Raw genomic sequence first — 18,011 nt, forward strand, 5'->3', positions numbered from 1 at the left:
TATCTTGTTCATGCATTTCATTGTTATTAATTAACCCCCCGCTCACCGCTCACCGCTCACCGCTCACCGCTCACCGCTCACCGCTCACCGCTCACCGCTCACCGCTCACCGCTCACCGCTCACCGCTCACCGCTCACCGCTCACCGCTCACCGCTCACCGCTCACCGCTCACCGCTCACCGCTCACCGCTCACCGCTCACCCGCTACTTATTCACAGCTCCGGTGTTGGCGTGTAATCCCTCGTCCTTTGTCTTACAGGTGTCCGCGAGCGAGATCGAGAGCGAGAGTGAGAGCGTGATCGAGAGCGTGATCGTGATCGCACGGATCGCGGGCGTTTTCGTGTCTGTGTACGCGGAGGGGTGTCGCTCCTGCTCCTGCTTCGGCTTATGCTTTGGCTCAGGCTCCTACCACGGTCAGAGTCTTGTCCGTATTTCCGTCCGTGGCCACGGTCCCGACGAATAGGCGGTGAGAGGGACCGAGAGGGAGTACGCGAACGGGAAAGGGAACGTGAGAGAGACCGACCCCTGCCTCGACCTCGGATTCGAATTTGGGCGGTAGGTGGTGGGGAAGGACGGCGCGGTGGGGAAGGACGGCGCGGTGGGGAAGGACGGCGTGGTGGGGAAGGACGGCGTGGTGGGGTAGGACGACGGGCATTTCTTTCTCTCGGATTGACGGACGAGCCACCGCCGCGGGAACCCCATCCCTCGTCTCTAGCTCGATCTCTAAATGATTCTCCTCCCCTTGGGTAACCACGCCGGTTACCCCACTCTCGGTCGCGGTCCCGGTCGCGGTCGGGCTGTCGGTCGGGGTATCGGCCAGAGTTGGTGTTTGTAAAAGGTCGGCGGGGTGGGGGAGAACGGGATCGGGAACGGGAACGGGATCGAGATCGGGAACGATGGCGAGGAGAGCGGGCAGGGGGGTATGGCCGGGTGGGGAGTCCATCTCGCCCATCTCGCCCATCTCTGCCTCGAGGGACTCCACCATCTCCACGCGGTTCACGCCCATAGTAATCTTCCGCCCTCGATCGGCCCGCTGGGCCGGATGAGCGAGCTTGAGAATGGGATGCCATGGCAGGCGGAGCAGGAGGAAGAGGGAGGGAAGATGATTCCTGTTGTTTTCGTTGCAGTTCCTGTTTCTTGGCTTCGATAAACTGGAAAGAAAAGGGTCAGCACCTAACAGGACAAATATACAGAGATGAAGGACGACGCACTTCGGCAGGAACACCGCCAACAGTCTTTTGCGCTGAAAGAAGTAGTTTCCAAAGAGCGTCCATGAATGCCGCGGCGCCGTACTTGTCCATGAACCCTACGAGGGAAACTTGCATCTTCTTCGGGTCGGGCGTCTGCAAATCCAACCATCAGTACGCGTACAAAGCACAGTGTGATTTAGACGTACAGGATTATCACGATCTTCGAGCATCCCAAAGACATACTCCACAACGATATCATCCTCCACCTTGATAAGCTCGGTAACCTTTTCAGCAACCCAAGGACGGAGCACGGAGATGTTGACTTTGCGGAGATCGACTTTTTCAGAGAAATGTTTAGGGAACTTTGTAGATTTGATGCTCGCCAGTTCCTTGTCTTTGAACCTCTTTTCAGATTTTCATAAATCAGCGCAAAGGTGTAAGAGGAGACAATGGACACACGTACAGAGTCTTGGAGGGCGTTTGTGCCCCGCATACCTGTATCTGCCATGGTGATTGGATTGTAAAATGTACGAGGTGGAAATGGGAGTGATATAAGGAAGGAATGACGGATTGTTTTGGCGTCTGGCGTCTGGCGTGGAAACCTTGGCTGTTACATAATCATAAATTATTGTTTACGTAAATGCAGGCGGCTAATCAACAAATAATCTCGTTGTCTCGTCTCGTCTCGTCTCTTGCAGTGACGGTGCTTGACGGACATTTTGTATCATATAGAATTTCACCACCCTTTTTTTTTAATTACCCCACGGCGTATTTCCCTAACCGAAAAGGGACAGAATGGACGACCTCACGCCATTGCCTACGACGTTTGATCCGGATAACGATGATTTTGATGTGGAGGATCGCAGAGGTTTAGGGCATGGAGGTGGAGAGGTGGATGAGGATGGGGAGGGTGATCTTTTGATTGTGCATGGAGAGGAAGAGGAGGAGGAGCAGGAGGAGGGGAATGAAGGGGAAGGGGAAGGGGAGGGAGAGGACCAGACGAACTTGATGGAATATATTGCGTCGTTGCAACAGATTGGCGAGCACGATAATGACGGTAACCAGGATCAAGATCAAGATCAAGATCCCGATACGGAGACCGGCGATAATACCCATGAGCACGGGCACGACGCGGAAGTCGAACTTGGCCAAGAGATGGAGGAGGAGTCGACAGGACAGGTGGTGGATACAGAGCTTGGTGAAGCGGATCGAAATCGTGATTCGCCTCCAGATCCGAATCCGAATCCGAAACCGAATCCCATCACAGTACCGAGCTCCGCCCGACTCCAAAGTGAACAGCAAGGACAAGAGTCAAATGTGATTGGCGGGCCGATGGAGGTGGAGATGGAAGAGGAAGAGCTGGGAGAGAGTATCGAAGTTGATCCAGGGCAAGAACCCGGAGAGCGTGAGTCGTTTTTTTTTTTTCTCCCATCGATTCCAGTTGGTATACTAACGATCACATAGTTCATGAACCCGAACCCGAACCCGAACCTGAAATCCAACGTGAAGCATCGTCCCCCCTTTCAGACCTCCCGGATTTACCTGACGAACTCGAATTCTCCCCTCCCCCTTCTCCCGGACCTTTTGCGCCGAGTCGGAATGGTCAACGCCGTCGCCAACCAAGTAGTAACAGCAATAATTCGAACATGGGCACGGGCATGGATATGGAGGTTGATCGAGATTCCTCGCTCACACCGCTATACGATGATTATGACCACGAGGGAGGAGAAAAGGATGGTATTGGTTTACCACGTCCACGTTTCCGCGCGGAATCCTCAGCTGCGGGCGCGAGACGATCCGCCTCCATGTCACATGCGAATGCGACTAAACGGGGTCGAAATACTACCCGAAACAGGGATAGCAGGGGTAGGGAAAAGCAAGGAAGAAGAAGCAGTTTATCATTCTCATCTTCCCCGCCGTTGGAAAGTATCGAGGTCGCGCCTGATATCGCGCCGGGTACGGCGGGTGCGCTCGGGGCTGGGCGGAAGAAGAGGCAGAGAGAACGGGCAAGCAAGGGAAAATTACCTTTACGCCATGGGCATGAGCGTGGAGATGGGCTTTCTGACGGGGAAGGGGATAATGAATTTGAGCTTGTTCCAAAGTCTGCCAAACGGTCAAAATCCGCCCATCCGTTCCCCGCATCCCACGCGGCTTCTCACGCCGCCTCCGCCTCCCATCCGCCACACCACCCTTCCCGCAAACCCCTCGACCCAATCTCCACCGGCCTCAAACTCCCCGGGCCCCGTGCCCTCCCACCCTCCCGCCCCCGCGCGCTCAACGATCAATCTATCAAAAAGTTTTTGGTGGGCAAAACGGAAGAAGTGCAGTTGGGCATCTGTCTGAGGGAGAGGTATAAGAAGTGGGGAAAGTGTACGCAGTGTGTGAGTAAGCTAGGGGGAGATTGTTGTAGGTTTAGAGATTATAGGGTTTTTCCGTGAGTATCTAACCCCCGTGTCCTCCCTCCCTTCTCCGTTAACAGCTAACCCGCCGGCTCATGCGAACAGGATCAATCCCAAAACAACAGAAATCACAGGCCCAGGATATTTTAAATCTACCACCTGGCCCGAACCGCTTACCCCACTCCCAACAAAGTTTACGTCCCCGCTCGATGGGGACAAGGTGGAGGAGATACAGAGGACGGTGGCGGGGGTGTTGTTGCCGCTGATAACGGGCGAAGCGAGGCATTGTTTTTGGCCGTTTCATCTGCAGGGGCGGGGTAAACGAGATGGAGAGGGGGAAGAAGTTTCCGATCCCGCCCATTCGACACACAGGGCGAGGAATCCCATCACCCTCCACCGCGGTGTCGACACCGCCCTCCATCGCTCCGTCTGCGATTTCTGCTCCTCCACGATTTTTGGCGGGTACTATTTCTGTAAGAAGTGTGGGAGGGATTACTGTTTGCAGTGCGAGCGGTATTTCCCGGAGAGTATGGAGGCCGTAGGGGAGAGTCCGTGGGAGCTGACGGATGCGGCGAGGCCGAGGTTGTTAAAGTGTATAAAGCAGCCGTGGGAAGAGATGATGAGCGGAGGCGGAGGAGAAATGGGAGGTGATTCGACTGGGAACGGCAATGGCAACGGCAGCACGAGAACGAACAACACCAACGCAAACACCGACGGGGGCAGCAACACGAACAAAAATGGAAGGAAAAGAGAAAAGGCGATTGCTTGGCATGTGCGGAGTGATTTGCAGCCCGTTTCGAGATTTACGAAAGAGGAAATTGAGGGACATTGGCTGAGTCTTGCGGAATTTGTCATTGGGCATGGGTATAGTCCGGACGCTAGTTCTGGCTCTGGCTCTGGGTTTGACTTTCTCTTTGGTGCTGATGATGGGGATGAACCCGAAGGAGAGAAGAAAAAGGAGGAATGGAGGCTCCAGTGGGAACGGATGTTAAGATTGATGGGATTGCAAATGGATGAAGAGGTGAAGAGCGTTTTGGAACAATGGAGCAAGAATGCTCGTGTTGTCAGGGAGAAGGAAAGTGGGTCTGTGACGCACTTGGGTCCCGGCGCCAACATCGAATCGAATCTCGAGACCGATACGAATTCTCACCCCGTCAGTCAGCCCGAAAGCAGTTCGAATAACCCCATCGACTCCCAAGCTCCCATCGATAAAACTTCAACATCCGTTCGCCGATCAGCCGCCATGACCACAGAGAACGAGAACGACAACAAGTCGGAACATGAAACGGACGAGGTTGAAGAGTTGGAGACGGGGGAACCGAAGAGTGCGAGCGAAATGTTGAAGGGTATGATGGATAAGGAGAATGGAGAGGAGACATCGGCGGCTCACACAGGTCCTGCGGCCTCTCTCAATTCTGTCGCTTCTGCTCCTGCGGCCGTACGGTCATCGACGCAAGTCACCAAAGTCGAAATCCCCGTCGCCGCAAATGCTTCTCCCACCGTCTCTTCTAGCAGCTCTCCTCAAGCCAATCCTCCTTTCGAGAAATCTGGCCTACCATCTGCATCCCCACTAAGATCCGTTCCCACCTCCGGCAACTTTAGGACCGGTTCTAATCCCACGCCAGATCAGCAGCAAGACCTTGAGAAGATTGCATTCAGCTACACCAAACATACCCACCCCAATCCACCTTCCGACCCAGCCAGTCTTTCGGACTATTCTCTACCGTTCATCTACCTCCCTTCACCAGAAGGTTTGGATAACAAGGCGTTCGATGAGCTGTGGAGTAAAGGGGAGCCGATCGTTGTAGGTGGTGTGAATGTCTATGTTGGTGGTGGTGGTAGACGACGACGAGAAGAAGGGGAGAAGATGGGGAAGGAAGAGGAGGAATGGGGGCCCGAGAAGTTTATAGAAAGGTTCGGGGAAGAACAGTGTTCGGTGGTGGATTGTCAGAGTGACACGCCGTTGGTTTCCACTGTTGGGGCCTTCTTCGCTGCATTTGGGGAAAGTGTAGGCAAGCCATGGGAGAGGGAGGGGGAGGATGAAAAGAGGAAGGAAAAGAAACGGCAGGGAATTTTGAAACTGAAGGTGAGTTTTTTTTCTTCGATTGGTTGTCGGATTGGTGAAGAATAACGCGCTAAAAAGAGGTATCTTTCATTAGGACTGGCCTCCAGGTGATGAGTTTGTGGATACACACCCAGAGTTGTATCATGACTTTTGTGCGGCTTTGCCTGTACCGGACTATACAAGGAGAGATGGAGTGTTGAACCTATATTCACATGTAAGTCTTGATGGCTTGTGATAATCGCGTCGCTGATAGGAAAACGGTTCACATCTTCTCGCCTTAATTCGACCTTATCCCTTCGGCCCTCCACTTGCTATCGCGCCCACGCCTTGTCCCCTCTACAGTTCCCTCCGGGTCCGACGAGGCCTGATATCGGACCAAAGATGTATGCTGCCTTTGCTGCACTTGAGACGCCCGGCGGATTTGGCTCAACGAGATTACATATGGACGTCGCGGATGCTATTAACATCATGCTACATGCTTCCCCCATTCCTGACGACTCGTCCTCATTAGAAGCTCCCATATCCTCTGCAACTTGTTCGACATCACCTTCTTCCTCGCCAGAAATCACTTTAGGAACCGACTCAAAGATACCATCTAGACCTGGCTGTGCTGTATGGGACATCTACCCTGCGCAAGATGCCGACAAGATCAGAGAGTTTCTCAAAGAAAAATTTGACAAGACTCATAACTTTGTGGACCCCATTCACTCGCAAATGTTTTATCTCGATGCGAAATCGAGAAAAGAGCTGTGGGAACGTAAAAGAGTTGTCAGCTGGAGAGTCTATCAATATCCTGTGAGTGTTATTGCTTTTGTGATGCACGATATGGTTTCTGATAACGTGTATAGGGCCAAGCAGTTTTTATTCCTGCAGGATGTGCGCATCAAGTTTGTAATCTTTCCGATTGTATTAAGATGGCTCTCGACTTTGTTAGCCCTCGTAAGTCTCCTACACTATCGCTACCACTGTTGCATGCCAAACTCATGTACAACTATTTGTTTCATAGACAATGTTCCAAGGTGTCAGCAACTTACCAAGGATTTCCGCAGAGAGAATTATTTGAAAGCATGGAAAGAGGATGTACTGCAATTGTATAACGTCCTCTGGTACGTTTTTTTCTTCTTGTTTTTATCTCCGTTCCTATCAATTGTGGCTGACATTATTATCGCAGGTACGCTTGGCTCTCAGCCCGTGAAACTATCGCCCGGAGAGAAAAGGAAGTGGCCGCTGCAGAAGCTCGACAGAAGCAGCTTCAATCTTTCCAATTGGACGACAATAACTCTCCACTATTCCAATCGAAGCATCCTACATCTTCCCCCCTCTGCTCCGCTACGCCTACTATCACATCGACTCTTGATCTAGATGCCTCGTCAAGAATGGGGTACGACCGTTTGAACATGGGTATAGGACTTGGCGAGCGAGGTATGGGTATGGGCCTGGGAAGGGTTGGTATGGGCAGTTGGGGAAACGTTAGTTCAGTGAGGGACGAGCCGCCGAGAGGTGGACCTTTGCTGTTAATGTTGAATGATGAATCTGAGAAGGTCTCAAGAGGTCAACTTACGGAAGGTGAGAAGTCAAGCGAACCTGTTAGGGGAAAGGGGGAGGATCACGAGAAGTCAGACCAAGGCAAACAATTGTCCAGCGATCCGGTCTCATTTGCCAGTTCTCTCTCCAACTCTTATTCACTCCAACTCGCCAGGTCTCTCTTCACTCTCTCCCTCCAACGCGACGAAACCAATCCTTCGGAATTATTTGTGCCTTCTGCCGCCGCCATGAACCACCGACCCCGTGGTCCGTCGTTACCCGACTCACACTCTTCCATTGCCCATCCGCGAACTTCATCTCGTGCGCCCTCAGCGCATACCATGGACAATCGGTCCTCCCAAACTTCCGCATCCGTCCGCACAAAGGATATCAAGGAGAAAGAGGATAAATTTACGCCTCCAAAGAAGCTCAAGAACCCCGCCCGTCCGCTTCGTACGTCAACGCTTATCAAGCTTGGAGCAAAACGAATGGATGAGATCCTTGAACTTGCAAGGGGGGATCTGGGAGAGGGTGAGAGTTTGGGCAATGCACTTGGAGGCCTTGGGAACTTTGCGGAACTTGGTACTATGGAGTCACATGGTGGGATGCAAGGCTGGGCCGGGTTGAGGGCAATGTCGGAGAGCGTGAGAAGTCGAGGAGATGGGGATAGAGAAGGAAGTCCATTGGTATCCATCAACGATGTCCACAATTCCAACTCTAGCCCCAACGCCGAGACCGATACCTCCACACCACCTGACGATGTCATTGACCGTACGGACGCCGAAACCGCTGCTGATATAGCCGCCGAGATACTCTCCATGGATATTGACCATCAAGAAGACGAGACAAACATTGAAGATGATGGGGATCTTGAAGGCTTGAGGCGGATTGTCGAGCGAGGAATATTGGAGCAGGAACAAGGGCAAGAGCAAGGGCAGGAGCAAGAACGGGAACAAGAGCGGGAGCAGGAGGATGACGAGAGGGATAACGAACTTGGTGAGGAAGGGAGGGAGGCGATAGCGTCTATTCAGAGGCTACAGGCCGTAGAGGAGGCAGAGGAGGAAGAGAGGGAAAGAGAGAATCTTGCGAAGGAGGAAGAACGTGAAAGGGAGATGGGAAGACCCGATGGCGTTGTTATCAATGATGATAAAGAGGAAGGGGAAGGGGAAGAGGAGGAAGATGAACAGGCAGATAGAGAAAGAGCGAGACAACGGGAAGAGGAAGAAGAAGAAGAGATTGAAGGTGTAGATGAAGATGCCGAAGGCGAGGAATTTGAAGAGGTTTCAAAGATGAATGTAGATTTTGGCATGTTTATATAGTTGGGCATAATTAGCTGCTGTAGTATAATCTGTGTATATATAACGCTCTTCATCTTGCATTACTATGTATTTTTACAGCTTTGCTCGTCCTTGGTGTTCTTGGCGTGTATGATTCCCGCTTCGACGTTTATCTTTGTCAATTTCAATTTCTGGTTTCCGCGCCCGCTTTCTTGAACACCTTTAATTTGTCAGAATCACTCCGAAATTGAAGTGCATGTAATGAAAGATATGCCATTGGATATACACCATCCCTGTCTCCAATCTTCAACAATGCCCTCTCTGCCCATCCAGTATATCTTATTCTTCCCTTCCCATCTTCCCTCCTCTTCCTCTAGGTACTTCACTCTCTCGTCTTACGCCCAATGTCTCAAACTCCAAAGCAGCACTTTCCCACCAGCATTCCCCACACCCAACCATTCTCCACTCTCACTGAATCCTGTCGTCGTCACCCGTCCCAACGGGGTTCCCTGCGTAGGCCAGTTCGAAAAGGCGTTTCCGGTAGGAAGGTGGTATAGCTTCAACTGGTCTTTACGGGTGGAAGAGGAGATGCAGAGGATGGAGGAGGAAGGGTGGGAGGAGAGAGAGGTTATGGGGGTCGTTAGGTGGGAGAGAGTTTTAAGTGGCGTTGCTTGGGTGGTGAGGGTAGTGGAAGGGGATGGGGTGGACGGAGGAAGGAGAGAGGGGGAGTAGAGGTTGACGAGGCCGGTATTGGATCTGTGGTCGAATGTTGCTGTGTCAGCTTTATTCTTCCTCCTTTGGGAGAAAATATGTAGTATAGAGGGATAAAACAGAAAGAAGTTGAAAACGAAAAGAAATCGAAAATAGTTTTTGACTAGTGACTTTTTGACTTACCCAATAGCGACCCATCCTCCATCCCTACTCGATTCCATAACCCCACCACCCCTCATCCCATCATCCCTCCACTTACCCACCACCCCCCTTTGCGCTACATCCCAAACTTCCACCTCTGCCCCATCTCTACCTCCCAACACACTCAGGTACTTTCCGTTCGAGGAGAAAGACAGCGCTGTCGCTGTCCCGCCTCTACCTGATCTCAGCTCTGCCACCATCCCGCCTACTCCACCGCCCGAAGTGGAGTGGGAGAGGATAGACACGGCACCACGTCGTCCGGCGACAGCGAGAAGACTCCCATCCGGGGAAAAAGTATGTCTCGACAATTCGTTGGGTGCATCCCCCTCGCGGGAGGCGACAGAGCCGAATAGGTTGCGTGGGGAGCGCAAGCATTTTTGGGAGGAGAGATCGTATGTGTAGTAAAAGGGGCGAGAACCGGTAAGGAGGAGGGAGGTCCCGGAGGGATGGTAAGTGAGTTTGGAGAGAGGGAGTGAGGGGACGTGGAGGGTGAGTAAAGTGGGGTTTGTGTGCCCGTCAACCTGCGTTTTTTTAAAATATATATATCGTTAGACTCAATCTCGATGATCAAGAGTGAATTGCAAAATTGAGATACAACTTACCTGGAAAAACTTTACTCGCCTATCGCCACCACCAATGGCCAACACTCCCACCTGCCTGCTCGGATGCCACGCCATATCCACCACTCCACCTTTACCGCCTTCGGCTTCTCGTTTACTGACGGTGGGGTTGGTGTGGTTTGCGTTACGCACACGTTTAAGGTCAATGGTCCCTGGCGGGAGAGGTGGGCGGGCAAGTGGGTCTTGCGCGGAGGGGAGGGAAGAGTGGGAGATGAATGATTTGTTGGAAGTGAGGAGGGAGGAGAGGGAGGGTGTACCGGGGAGAGTACGTCGTTTGGCCCATTCAGGCGGGGGATGGAGTCGTTCGAATCTATATGATGGCTTTCGTCAGCTTTATCCTTACCTTTGAGACTTATAAATTCATGACACGAGAGAGTAGATGAGAAGACATGGAGAAAGCACTTACTGCTCTTTTAATCTCGCCTGCAGCTCTTTCCCACCTACAAGCTCCCCTTCCACAGTCTTCCGCTTCCCCCGATCTATTTTTTTCAACCGTCTCGACGCACTGATGTCAACCTTTGCCATCTCGTCCGCAGGGTCATTCCAAAGTGGTACTCTTTTTGAACGTGATAGTTCTTCGTCATGAGAAGAGGGGAGATCGATGATATCGTCGGGAAGGGTGACTGTTGGGCGGTCAGTCTCATCTTCTGATTCAGACCCAGACTCGGAACCAGAACCACCGTAGATGGAGCGGTCGTGGCTGGGGGAAGGTGAAAATGCTCTGAACTCGTTTTCGTCCCCTGAAATGTCAGAGTCAGAGTCGTTGTTGCCATCATCACCGGCGTATTCGTAACCATCACCATCGAGGTCAACTTGAAATTCGGGTGCGAGGGGTGCGTCAATTGTAAACAACTACGATCCACATCAGTACTTGCGCGCTTTGCGTCAATTAACATAGGGAATAGGACGCACGTCGTTGTCCTCTACTTCACTCATTCCACTCTCCTCGTCGTTGTTATTGTCTGGCTTGAACTTTTTCTGTTTGCGTCCGAAGAGAGCCTGTTCGAGTTCCAATTCCTCATCATCTTTCTTCCAGTCATGCTTGATCTCCTGCATTTGTGGCAGTGGAGATGGCTGTCGCTGTGATCTCTTCTTGTTTCTGGGCATTGTATCTTGTATTGAGATGTGTAGTTATGAATATTTGTCGAAGAATGCGAGATTTGGCGGGTGAAAGTTTACTGCCCTCCACTGCGGCCATGGCCGCTTTTCCTCGTACGTATTTTCACTTTTCCCCGCTGTGTTTTCCAAGTGCATACTCATAACACACAATGCCCCACGCAATCCCCAAACTCGACCTCGTCAGCTCGTGGAGGGACATCCAGTTCCCCCCGCTCAAGAATGACCTCCTCCTCCGCGCAGCGAGCGGCGAAGAGACCCCTCGTGCTCCAGTATGGGTCATGAGGCAGGCAGGCCGATACCTCCCTGGTATGTCTTAATTTCTTTTTCATATTGACTCCAGCTTACATAGATATACGCAGAATTCCTTGAGGTCCGAAAACATCACTCCTTTTTCGAATGCTGCCAAACCCCTTCCCTCGCATCTGCCCTTACTCTCCAACCTATTGACCGTTACCCCCGCCTCGACGCCTCCATCATCTTCTGCGACATCCTTGTTGTCCCTCAAGCTCTCGGCTTGGAAGTCCTCATGGAACCTTCTCGCGGTCCTGTCCTTCCAAATCCACTTGTCACACCTGATGACATCAAGCGCCTCAGGAAGGATGTAGATGTGCAAAAAGAGTTGGGATATGTATTTGAGGCGGTCACGCTTACCAGGAAGGGATTGGATGGAAGGGTGCCCCTGATTGGGTTCTGTGGTGCCCCTTGGACGTTGATGGCGTACATGTGTGAAGGTGGAGGGAGCAAGACGTTTGAGAAGAGCAAGAGCTGGCTGTACAAGTACCCCGAGGCGAGTCATGAGTTGTTGAGGCGTATTGCGGATGTTTGTGCCGATCTCCTTATCGGCCAAGTTCTTGCCGGTGCTCAAGTATGTCCCTTTCCCTTCCCCCTTCCTCTATTCCAAATCCTCTTTTAAAACATTAATATCATAAATGTAGATGCTCCAAGTATTTGACTCCTGGGCTGGCGAACTTACCCCTCACCAATTCAAGACCTTTGCACTCCCTCCTCTTCTCCACATCTCATCCAAAGTCCACTCCGTCCTCTCCCAACTCTCTCACCCCGGCGTACGTATTACCCTCTTCGCTAAGGGCGCCAACACACCCTCCACCTTTTCCCTCCTCTCTGATCCTGCTCAAACGGGGTACGCTACCCTCGGCCTAGATTGGACCGTGGACCCTGTGGAAGTCCGGGAGATTGTAGGCAAAAAGGTTAACCTCCAAGGAAACTTTGATCCCACAGTGTTGTATGGAGGGAAAGAAGGGATAGAGAAAGAGGTGGAGAGGTTGAGTGCGAGGTGGAAGAAAGCTGGAGGCGGGTGGATCGCAAATTTGGGGCATGGGATCACGCCGAATGTCAAACCGGAAGATATGGGGTGGTTCTTGGAGTGTGTGCACAAGTATTCGGAGAGGAAATAAGAGCTGAGAAATGGAGAGAGAAGGATTTGTTTGGGTAGACTAAAAAATTGGATGCATTCGGCTTCTCTGTCAGTTCTGTCCTAGCGTGGGATTATCGTAACTATCATATACCCAAAAACAACTATTTGACAGCCCATTCAGGATTCTTGTTCTTATCTCGTGAGAAGTAAAGCTTGAGTTATGTTTTTCAGACCACTCTTTGTGAAACGTGGATTCACTTTCGGTCCGATTTTCTTTGTGATAGTTTCTTTTTTTTAGAGAAACGTGGTCAAACTCTGTCGTTCTTTAATTCTTCTAAAGACTCAAGAGCGATTTGATACACGTCATTTCATGTTCCGTTGTCTTCTTGCATTCAGCAGTAAAAAAACGCTTGAATTGACTCCCATCGTTCGTTAGTGCCATTGAGCGAAATGTGTCCTAAACCTTTGGCGAAGTACATAAGAAGCTCGAAAGACGAGGGAACGAGGAGAGAACGAAGAATGAAAAGTAAAGAGGCTTTCATTTTATCGGAGACATTGGTTGATGTTTTGACCACGTATCTTATCGCCGTAGCATAAGTCGTAAGTCACTGATTCTACTTTTATGTTTTAGGTGAATCAAGAGTCGATAATATAAACAATACACACTCAGCGTTCTGCATGCTACATTCATAAAATCGTCAAAAGGTAAAAGATACATGACGAGAGGTACGAAAGGGTAAAGTTCTAAGTACAAGAAGCTATGCACAGGTTATCTAGGCCATACACGCCGTCAAAGGCTCACTATAGGTCGTTTTCTACAAAATCGCCTGTGCCCTACAATACTTTGATTACTTTGATTTTGCCGCTCTACAGGAGACCGATGGTAATATCACCCTTAACTCGGGCGGTGAGATGGCTATATGGTAGGACATCAGCGACAAATGAAGACACTTTGGTTAGATGGCAGAGGTGATGAGGATGGTTGAAAGAGAAATACAATAACTTACACTTCAACGAGGAGATCAAGCGCAATGTTAATACTTAGAGTGTTATCGTCCTTCTTCCTCCCTCCTCCCGGTTGCTCTTCAGGTGTCAATTCGGCGAGTTCGTTGGGGAGGGGGGTACGGTGGCTTCTGAGTGGACCAAGGGCAGCATCTCGTTTTGAATCGACTGCTGATTGGGCTGCGCCGGCGTTCTGCTGGATAACATCGCTGTCGAGAAGCAAGATAACAGGGTCAGTGTCAGGTCGGCAAGTTGAGGTGGAGAGTTGAGAGGTACGAACGTAGCGGTATCTACTTGTTCGGCCATGGTCACTGTTCAAAATTTGGGTTGTCGGTTGTTCAGACGGACGATAGAGATGTATGGAGGTTGACAGTAGTTGAGATGAAAACAACCCAAGGCAATTGTCGGTGATAGTAGTATTTCACTGCAGGCCGAAAGATGAAAAGATGGAAAAGATCAAAAAATCTACAATATATTTAAACAGTGCAAGCTGTTAGAATAAGGGTGGGCATGCTAGATTCCAGGAAATTGGACGTCATCCCACAACACCTGGGCTGGGGTTTTTTGCTTGATGGGTAATAACGAGTGGCAACTCCTTTTTTGCGCATGATGTCATGTGGGCTCCGCATGGTTCCGTATGCTCCTGCATTAAAAATTTTGTGCCGAACGGACATCATGAAATATGGATGAGGACCAGGCCATACATGATAAGTGAAGTGGTGTGCACTGTTGATTCATGAGGGAAAAATGCATGTTATAATAAGAGGAGCTGAAGTCTCAATTTGCAGTGGATGAAGAAACAAGATTCCAGCGAAAAAGGCCAACATAAAACGGAAAAATACGAACAAAACTCCTCGTTCATTCGGTGACTAACAATGATCGGAGTTTGACGTCACGCCAGTTCTCGCACCCTACCTGGAGTTTTGATTCCGTTTGGGGTACACTTTCGGCTTCGGCGAGTCTCCCTCCAGGGCACGTGGTACTTGTCCATACTCCGTATGTAATCTACTAGATAAGGAGATAAGATATGGGAAGAACATGTATGTGTCACAGTGGGACCATGGCATGAGTTCGTTCTAAACAATCGACTAGAAAGATCATTTGTCGAGGAGATGTGGATACCCATCATTACGGAAACCTCAATCTACGTCGACGAGCGAGGCACATATGCTGCTACTGCTGAGGGTATCGTGCACGTTGGGTATAGCGGACGTTGGAGGCGCGTAACGAGGGAAATAGTGTCGTCGGTCCACTTGAAATACAGCTCTCTCGAGATTGGCTATTGCGATCATTGCGACCAGTATAGGATCGATGCTGGTGGTGGTAAAAACGCTTGATGTAAAGGAGTACAATAACATGTCCGTATTATTTAATTATTGAGCTGATTGATTAATAGCGTGGAAGGAACCAAATGAACGGAAGTAAATCGGGGAGTTGAATTCGGTTTAATTCGTGTATTTTAATTACGGGCGTGGATATCAGATAATCTGAAATTTAAGCTGCTTGACGTGGAACACCAGTTAATTCCCCTCTTACGTAGTGTAGCATGGAGGCGATATGTATGACTGCTACTATACATTTGATTCCGATATGATATGAGGCCATATCCATGCGAGACCACAATTTGGAACACGCCTTCTCTGACTCTTCCGTTTGTCTCTGTACACGCAGAATTCAGTATCTATCGTGGCGAATACAGCAGCGGCGACTGCTCCTGTTGAGTGACCTGCTTGCCATTAGACATCTTTGTAATCGTACTCTACTCTTGGAGTCGTCTTGGACATATGATTGTATGACATACAAGTAACATATCTCTACAAGATGATGTCTATCTCAATTTCCAATAAGTACAACGGAAACCATATATACAACAGAAACGAATATATACAACAGAAACGAATATATACAACAGAAACGAATATATACAACAGAAACGAATATATACAACAGAAACCGCTATCCCCTCCTCTCCGTCCACCCACTCAACAGCCGAAGCTGTCCCTTCATCCCCGGGCCAGCAAGACGTCCATCTCCTCCCTAGTTACCAACTTCACCCGTACCCCGAGCAATGCGAGGCGGTCCTTATAGGCCGCCAACGTAAGCTCGCCCGATTCCGGGCCGATGTCCTCGAGATCGAGATCAAGAGGGGAGGACTTGTGAACTTTCGGGAGGGGATCGGTGGACAAATCACCATGGACAAGAGTTCTGTCATTGGAGTCCAATGACAGGTCCGGGAAATGAACATCCTCCGACGACGCGGTGGAGTTAACACTGGGAGAGGAGGGAGCCACAGAAGAACTGGTATCTACAATAAATTCGTAAGCGTAACTTCAGGCTGTAAGGATAAGATTACAAGGTGCTCACGCGGATTGGAGATGAGGGAGGCAATAATGGATGATTTCGACTCAGAACCTTCATTTCCGCCGACATCTCGAGAGTCGGAGCCTTCATGTCCTCGGCCAGGACCAGAGCCTCCGCCATGTAAGTTATCGCCCCCAGGATCAGAGCCTCCGCCACGAGAGTTATCGCCTCCGGAGCCAGGGTTTCCCCCTTGTGAACCATCCTTCCTAGGATCATCGTTGCGATTATCCTTGCCAGGCGGCTTGTGGGCCCCTGACTTGTCCTCTCGGTCCCCTGGCTTGTCCTCTTCACCTTTCTCTTCATCATACAAATCCGCCAATGTGCGCTTGTTCCTCTTGGTCGAACGAAGACTGTGTCGCCTGCGCCCAACTTCTAATCCTTTCAATTTGATGTCAGTGGCTGAATGAGCGGTCGCATCAATAGGAACATGATGAGCAAAAGGGAGGGGCAGGTCGTTGAGGAAGCGTTGCGTTGGAAGTGCCGCTGCATGAGCGAGGAAAAAGAGGATGGTCGCATCGAGGTGATACCTTGCCTCTTTATTCAAAGTGGCGTTGGCACGGTCGCTGATCAGAGAATTGGGAGGCGACGACCAAAAGTCTTGCAGCTCTGCCAGTTCTTCGACTGAAAAACCATCCCGCGGATATCCAAAATGTCGCCCGCCTTTCTCCAAGAACTCGTTGCTTGCCTCCAGGGCAAGCACGGGACTGTCTGAGGCCGAGTCTTGATAGAGATACACAATTCTATAGAAGTATTCGTTGACTATGGAGAGACCGAAGATGCAGCGCGAAATGGCGTAGCCCAAGATGACATACCACATAGTTTGAAACACGCCTTCCTGGCAGAGGTAACTAAGAGCTTTCTCGTCGGTTTGACTTTTAGCCTCGCTGGTAAGAAGAGCCGCTAATCGCATCCACTTCACTTCGATGACTGCGTAAAGCATTTCTTTCCAGCCCGAGGGAGAGCTAGGATCATTGACGTTTCCGATGAGAGAGGCGTCCGGAGTAATGGCACCATCCATTTTTGATTCGGAGGTGTCTTGCGATTGAGACGGCTATGTTGGACGCATCATAAGCCTTGTGTCATCTTCTGCACAAGCCATGACTCACGACTCCCAGAACTTTCCCCGTCCGCCGTCTGTACACATCCACCAAATCTAGCTTCGCCCACTCTTTGTCATCTCTGTCGTAGAAGACCGATTTCAAATCTGCTTGATGTGAGAACGTTGTAGCCATCGCTTCCGGGTTCTCTTGGATGAACCGATCAAGATAGCGACGAACATGCCCGTCGTCGAACATTTGCTCATCAACGATCATCTCGTCCCTGTACCCATTGGCCCAGGATTGGCCCAGATAGTCAACTCGGCACACGTTATCGTAGGGGCGGATAGTAAGGTATTCGGAGACCTCATAAGGTTCGCTAAGGTCAAAGGGGATGAGAGAGAGAGGATATGGTCGGTCTTTGTTTTTAGGGTGGCCGCCGTATGCAATGGGATCGTCACGAGGGGATTTTGAATGTTCGGGGAGTGTTTGATGTGATGAGGGGAACGAAGATAAAGGTGAGTCGGAAGCAGAGGCGCAGGATAATGAAGTCAGGCGCGAGTCTGAGGTAAATGATTGGGCTAGTGCCGCAGCTCGTCTCGACGCCCAATCTCCTTCATTTGTGTCCGGAAAGGTCATTGTGGAAGCGGAGGGTGGAGCAAAGATGGTAATACTGGGGTTTGAATGGACAGAGAAGACGATGAGGACTGGGAAGCGAAGGCGGGAAGGAAAAACAAGAAGTTGAGTTATCGATCGTAAATTCGTTCCGCGCAACGTGTTGGACCGGTGGCGAGTCACATCACCGCCGGTCACCTCCTCGCTCCTTGCCTTACAAATAACCATACTTACGTAAGTACTTGTTCACGCACCATCTCGATTTCTCGACTGGACACGACTGGGCCTGCCATGGTGTTACGACTCGTCCCCAACAAGGTCCGGCCTTGGAGACGAGATAGAAAGCCGTAGTTTAACTAAGCAATGAGATATATGTATGATATACCTCTTGACACTTGTCTGTTGGCGTATGGTATAGGGCGGAGGTATATTCGCTTGGGAAGATCAGGCAAGCTTATATACTAGTGGAGTAAGTTTATGTCGAAGGTGGTGCAAGGTAAGACGAGAGTGAGCACT

General features: G+C 50.6%; 6 protein-coding genes across 6 annotated transcripts; 2 read left to right on the forward strand and 4 right to left on the reverse strand.

Moving 5' to 3' along the window:
* Positions 1-211: 211 nt before the first annotated feature.
* CNBB5630 (hypothetical protein) lies at positions 212-1,697 on the reverse strand (the record flags this gene model as incomplete). Its single annotated transcript, XM_771944.1, has 4 exons — positions 212-1,150; positions 1,211-1,342; positions 1,396-1,593; positions 1,653-1,697. The coding sequence occupies 4 exons, from the start codon at positions 1,695-1,697 to the stop codon at positions 212-214; spliced, it is 1,314 nt and encodes a 437-aa protein (XP_777037.1).
* Positions 1,698-1,984: 287 nt separating this feature from the next.
* Positions 1,985-8,496, forward strand: CNBB5640 (hypothetical protein; the record flags this gene model as incomplete). The annotated part of the gene is made up of 9 exons (XM_771945.1): positions 1,985-2,594; positions 2,654-3,559; positions 3,669-5,674; positions 5,748-5,867; positions 5,996-6,153; positions 6,253-6,448; positions 6,502-6,592; positions 6,660-6,759; positions 6,825-8,496. The coding sequence occupies 9 exons, from the start codon at positions 1,985-1,987 to the stop codon at positions 8,494-8,496; spliced, it is 5,859 nt and encodes a 1,952-aa protein (XP_777038.1).
* A 353-nt stretch (positions 8,497-8,849) lies between these two features.
* On the reverse strand, positions 8,850-11,093 carry CNBB5650 (hypothetical protein; the record flags this gene model as incomplete). Its single annotated transcript, XM_771946.1, has 5 exons — positions 8,850-9,210; positions 9,349-9,887; positions 9,969-10,296; positions 10,393-10,838; positions 10,899-11,093. 5 exons carry the CDS (start codon positions 11,091-11,093, stop codon positions 8,850-8,852), a joined length of 1,869 nt encoding a protein of 622 aa, XP_777039.1.
* Positions 11,094-11,254: 161 nt separating this feature from the next.
* Positions 11,255-12,520, forward strand: CNBB5660 (hypothetical protein; the record flags this gene model as incomplete). Its single annotated transcript, XM_771947.1, has 3 exons — positions 11,255-11,411; positions 11,465-11,970; positions 12,041-12,520. 3 exons carry the CDS (start codon positions 11,255-11,257, stop codon positions 12,518-12,520), a joined length of 1,143 nt encoding a protein of 380 aa, XP_777040.1.
* Positions 12,521-13,347: 827 nt separating this feature from the next.
* Positions 13,348-14,090, reverse strand: CNBB5670 (hypothetical protein; the record flags this gene model as incomplete). Its single annotated transcript, XM_771948.1, has 4 exons — positions 13,348-13,396; positions 13,488-13,775; positions 13,831-13,947; positions 14,032-14,090. 4 exons carry the CDS (start codon positions 14,088-14,090, stop codon positions 13,348-13,350), a joined length of 513 nt encoding a protein of 170 aa, XP_777041.1.
* A 1,395-nt stretch (positions 14,091-15,485) lies between these two features.
* On the reverse strand, positions 15,486-17,519 carry CNBB5680 (hypothetical protein; the record flags this gene model as incomplete). Its single annotated transcript, XM_771949.1, has 3 exons — positions 15,486-15,787; positions 15,847-16,894; positions 16,950-17,519. 3 exons carry the CDS (start codon positions 17,517-17,519, stop codon positions 15,486-15,488), a joined length of 1,920 nt encoding a protein of 639 aa, XP_777042.1.
* Between the last annotated feature and the right edge of the window lie 492 nt (positions 17,520-18,011).

This window comes from Cryptococcus neoformans, chromosome 2 (assembly GCF_000149385.1).
Source record: "Cryptococcus neoformans var. neoformans B-3501A chromosome 2, whole genome shotgun sequence".
Lineage (NCBI taxonomy): Eukaryota > Fungi > Basidiomycota > Tremellomycetes > Tremellales > Cryptococcaceae > Cryptococcus > Cryptococcus deneoformans.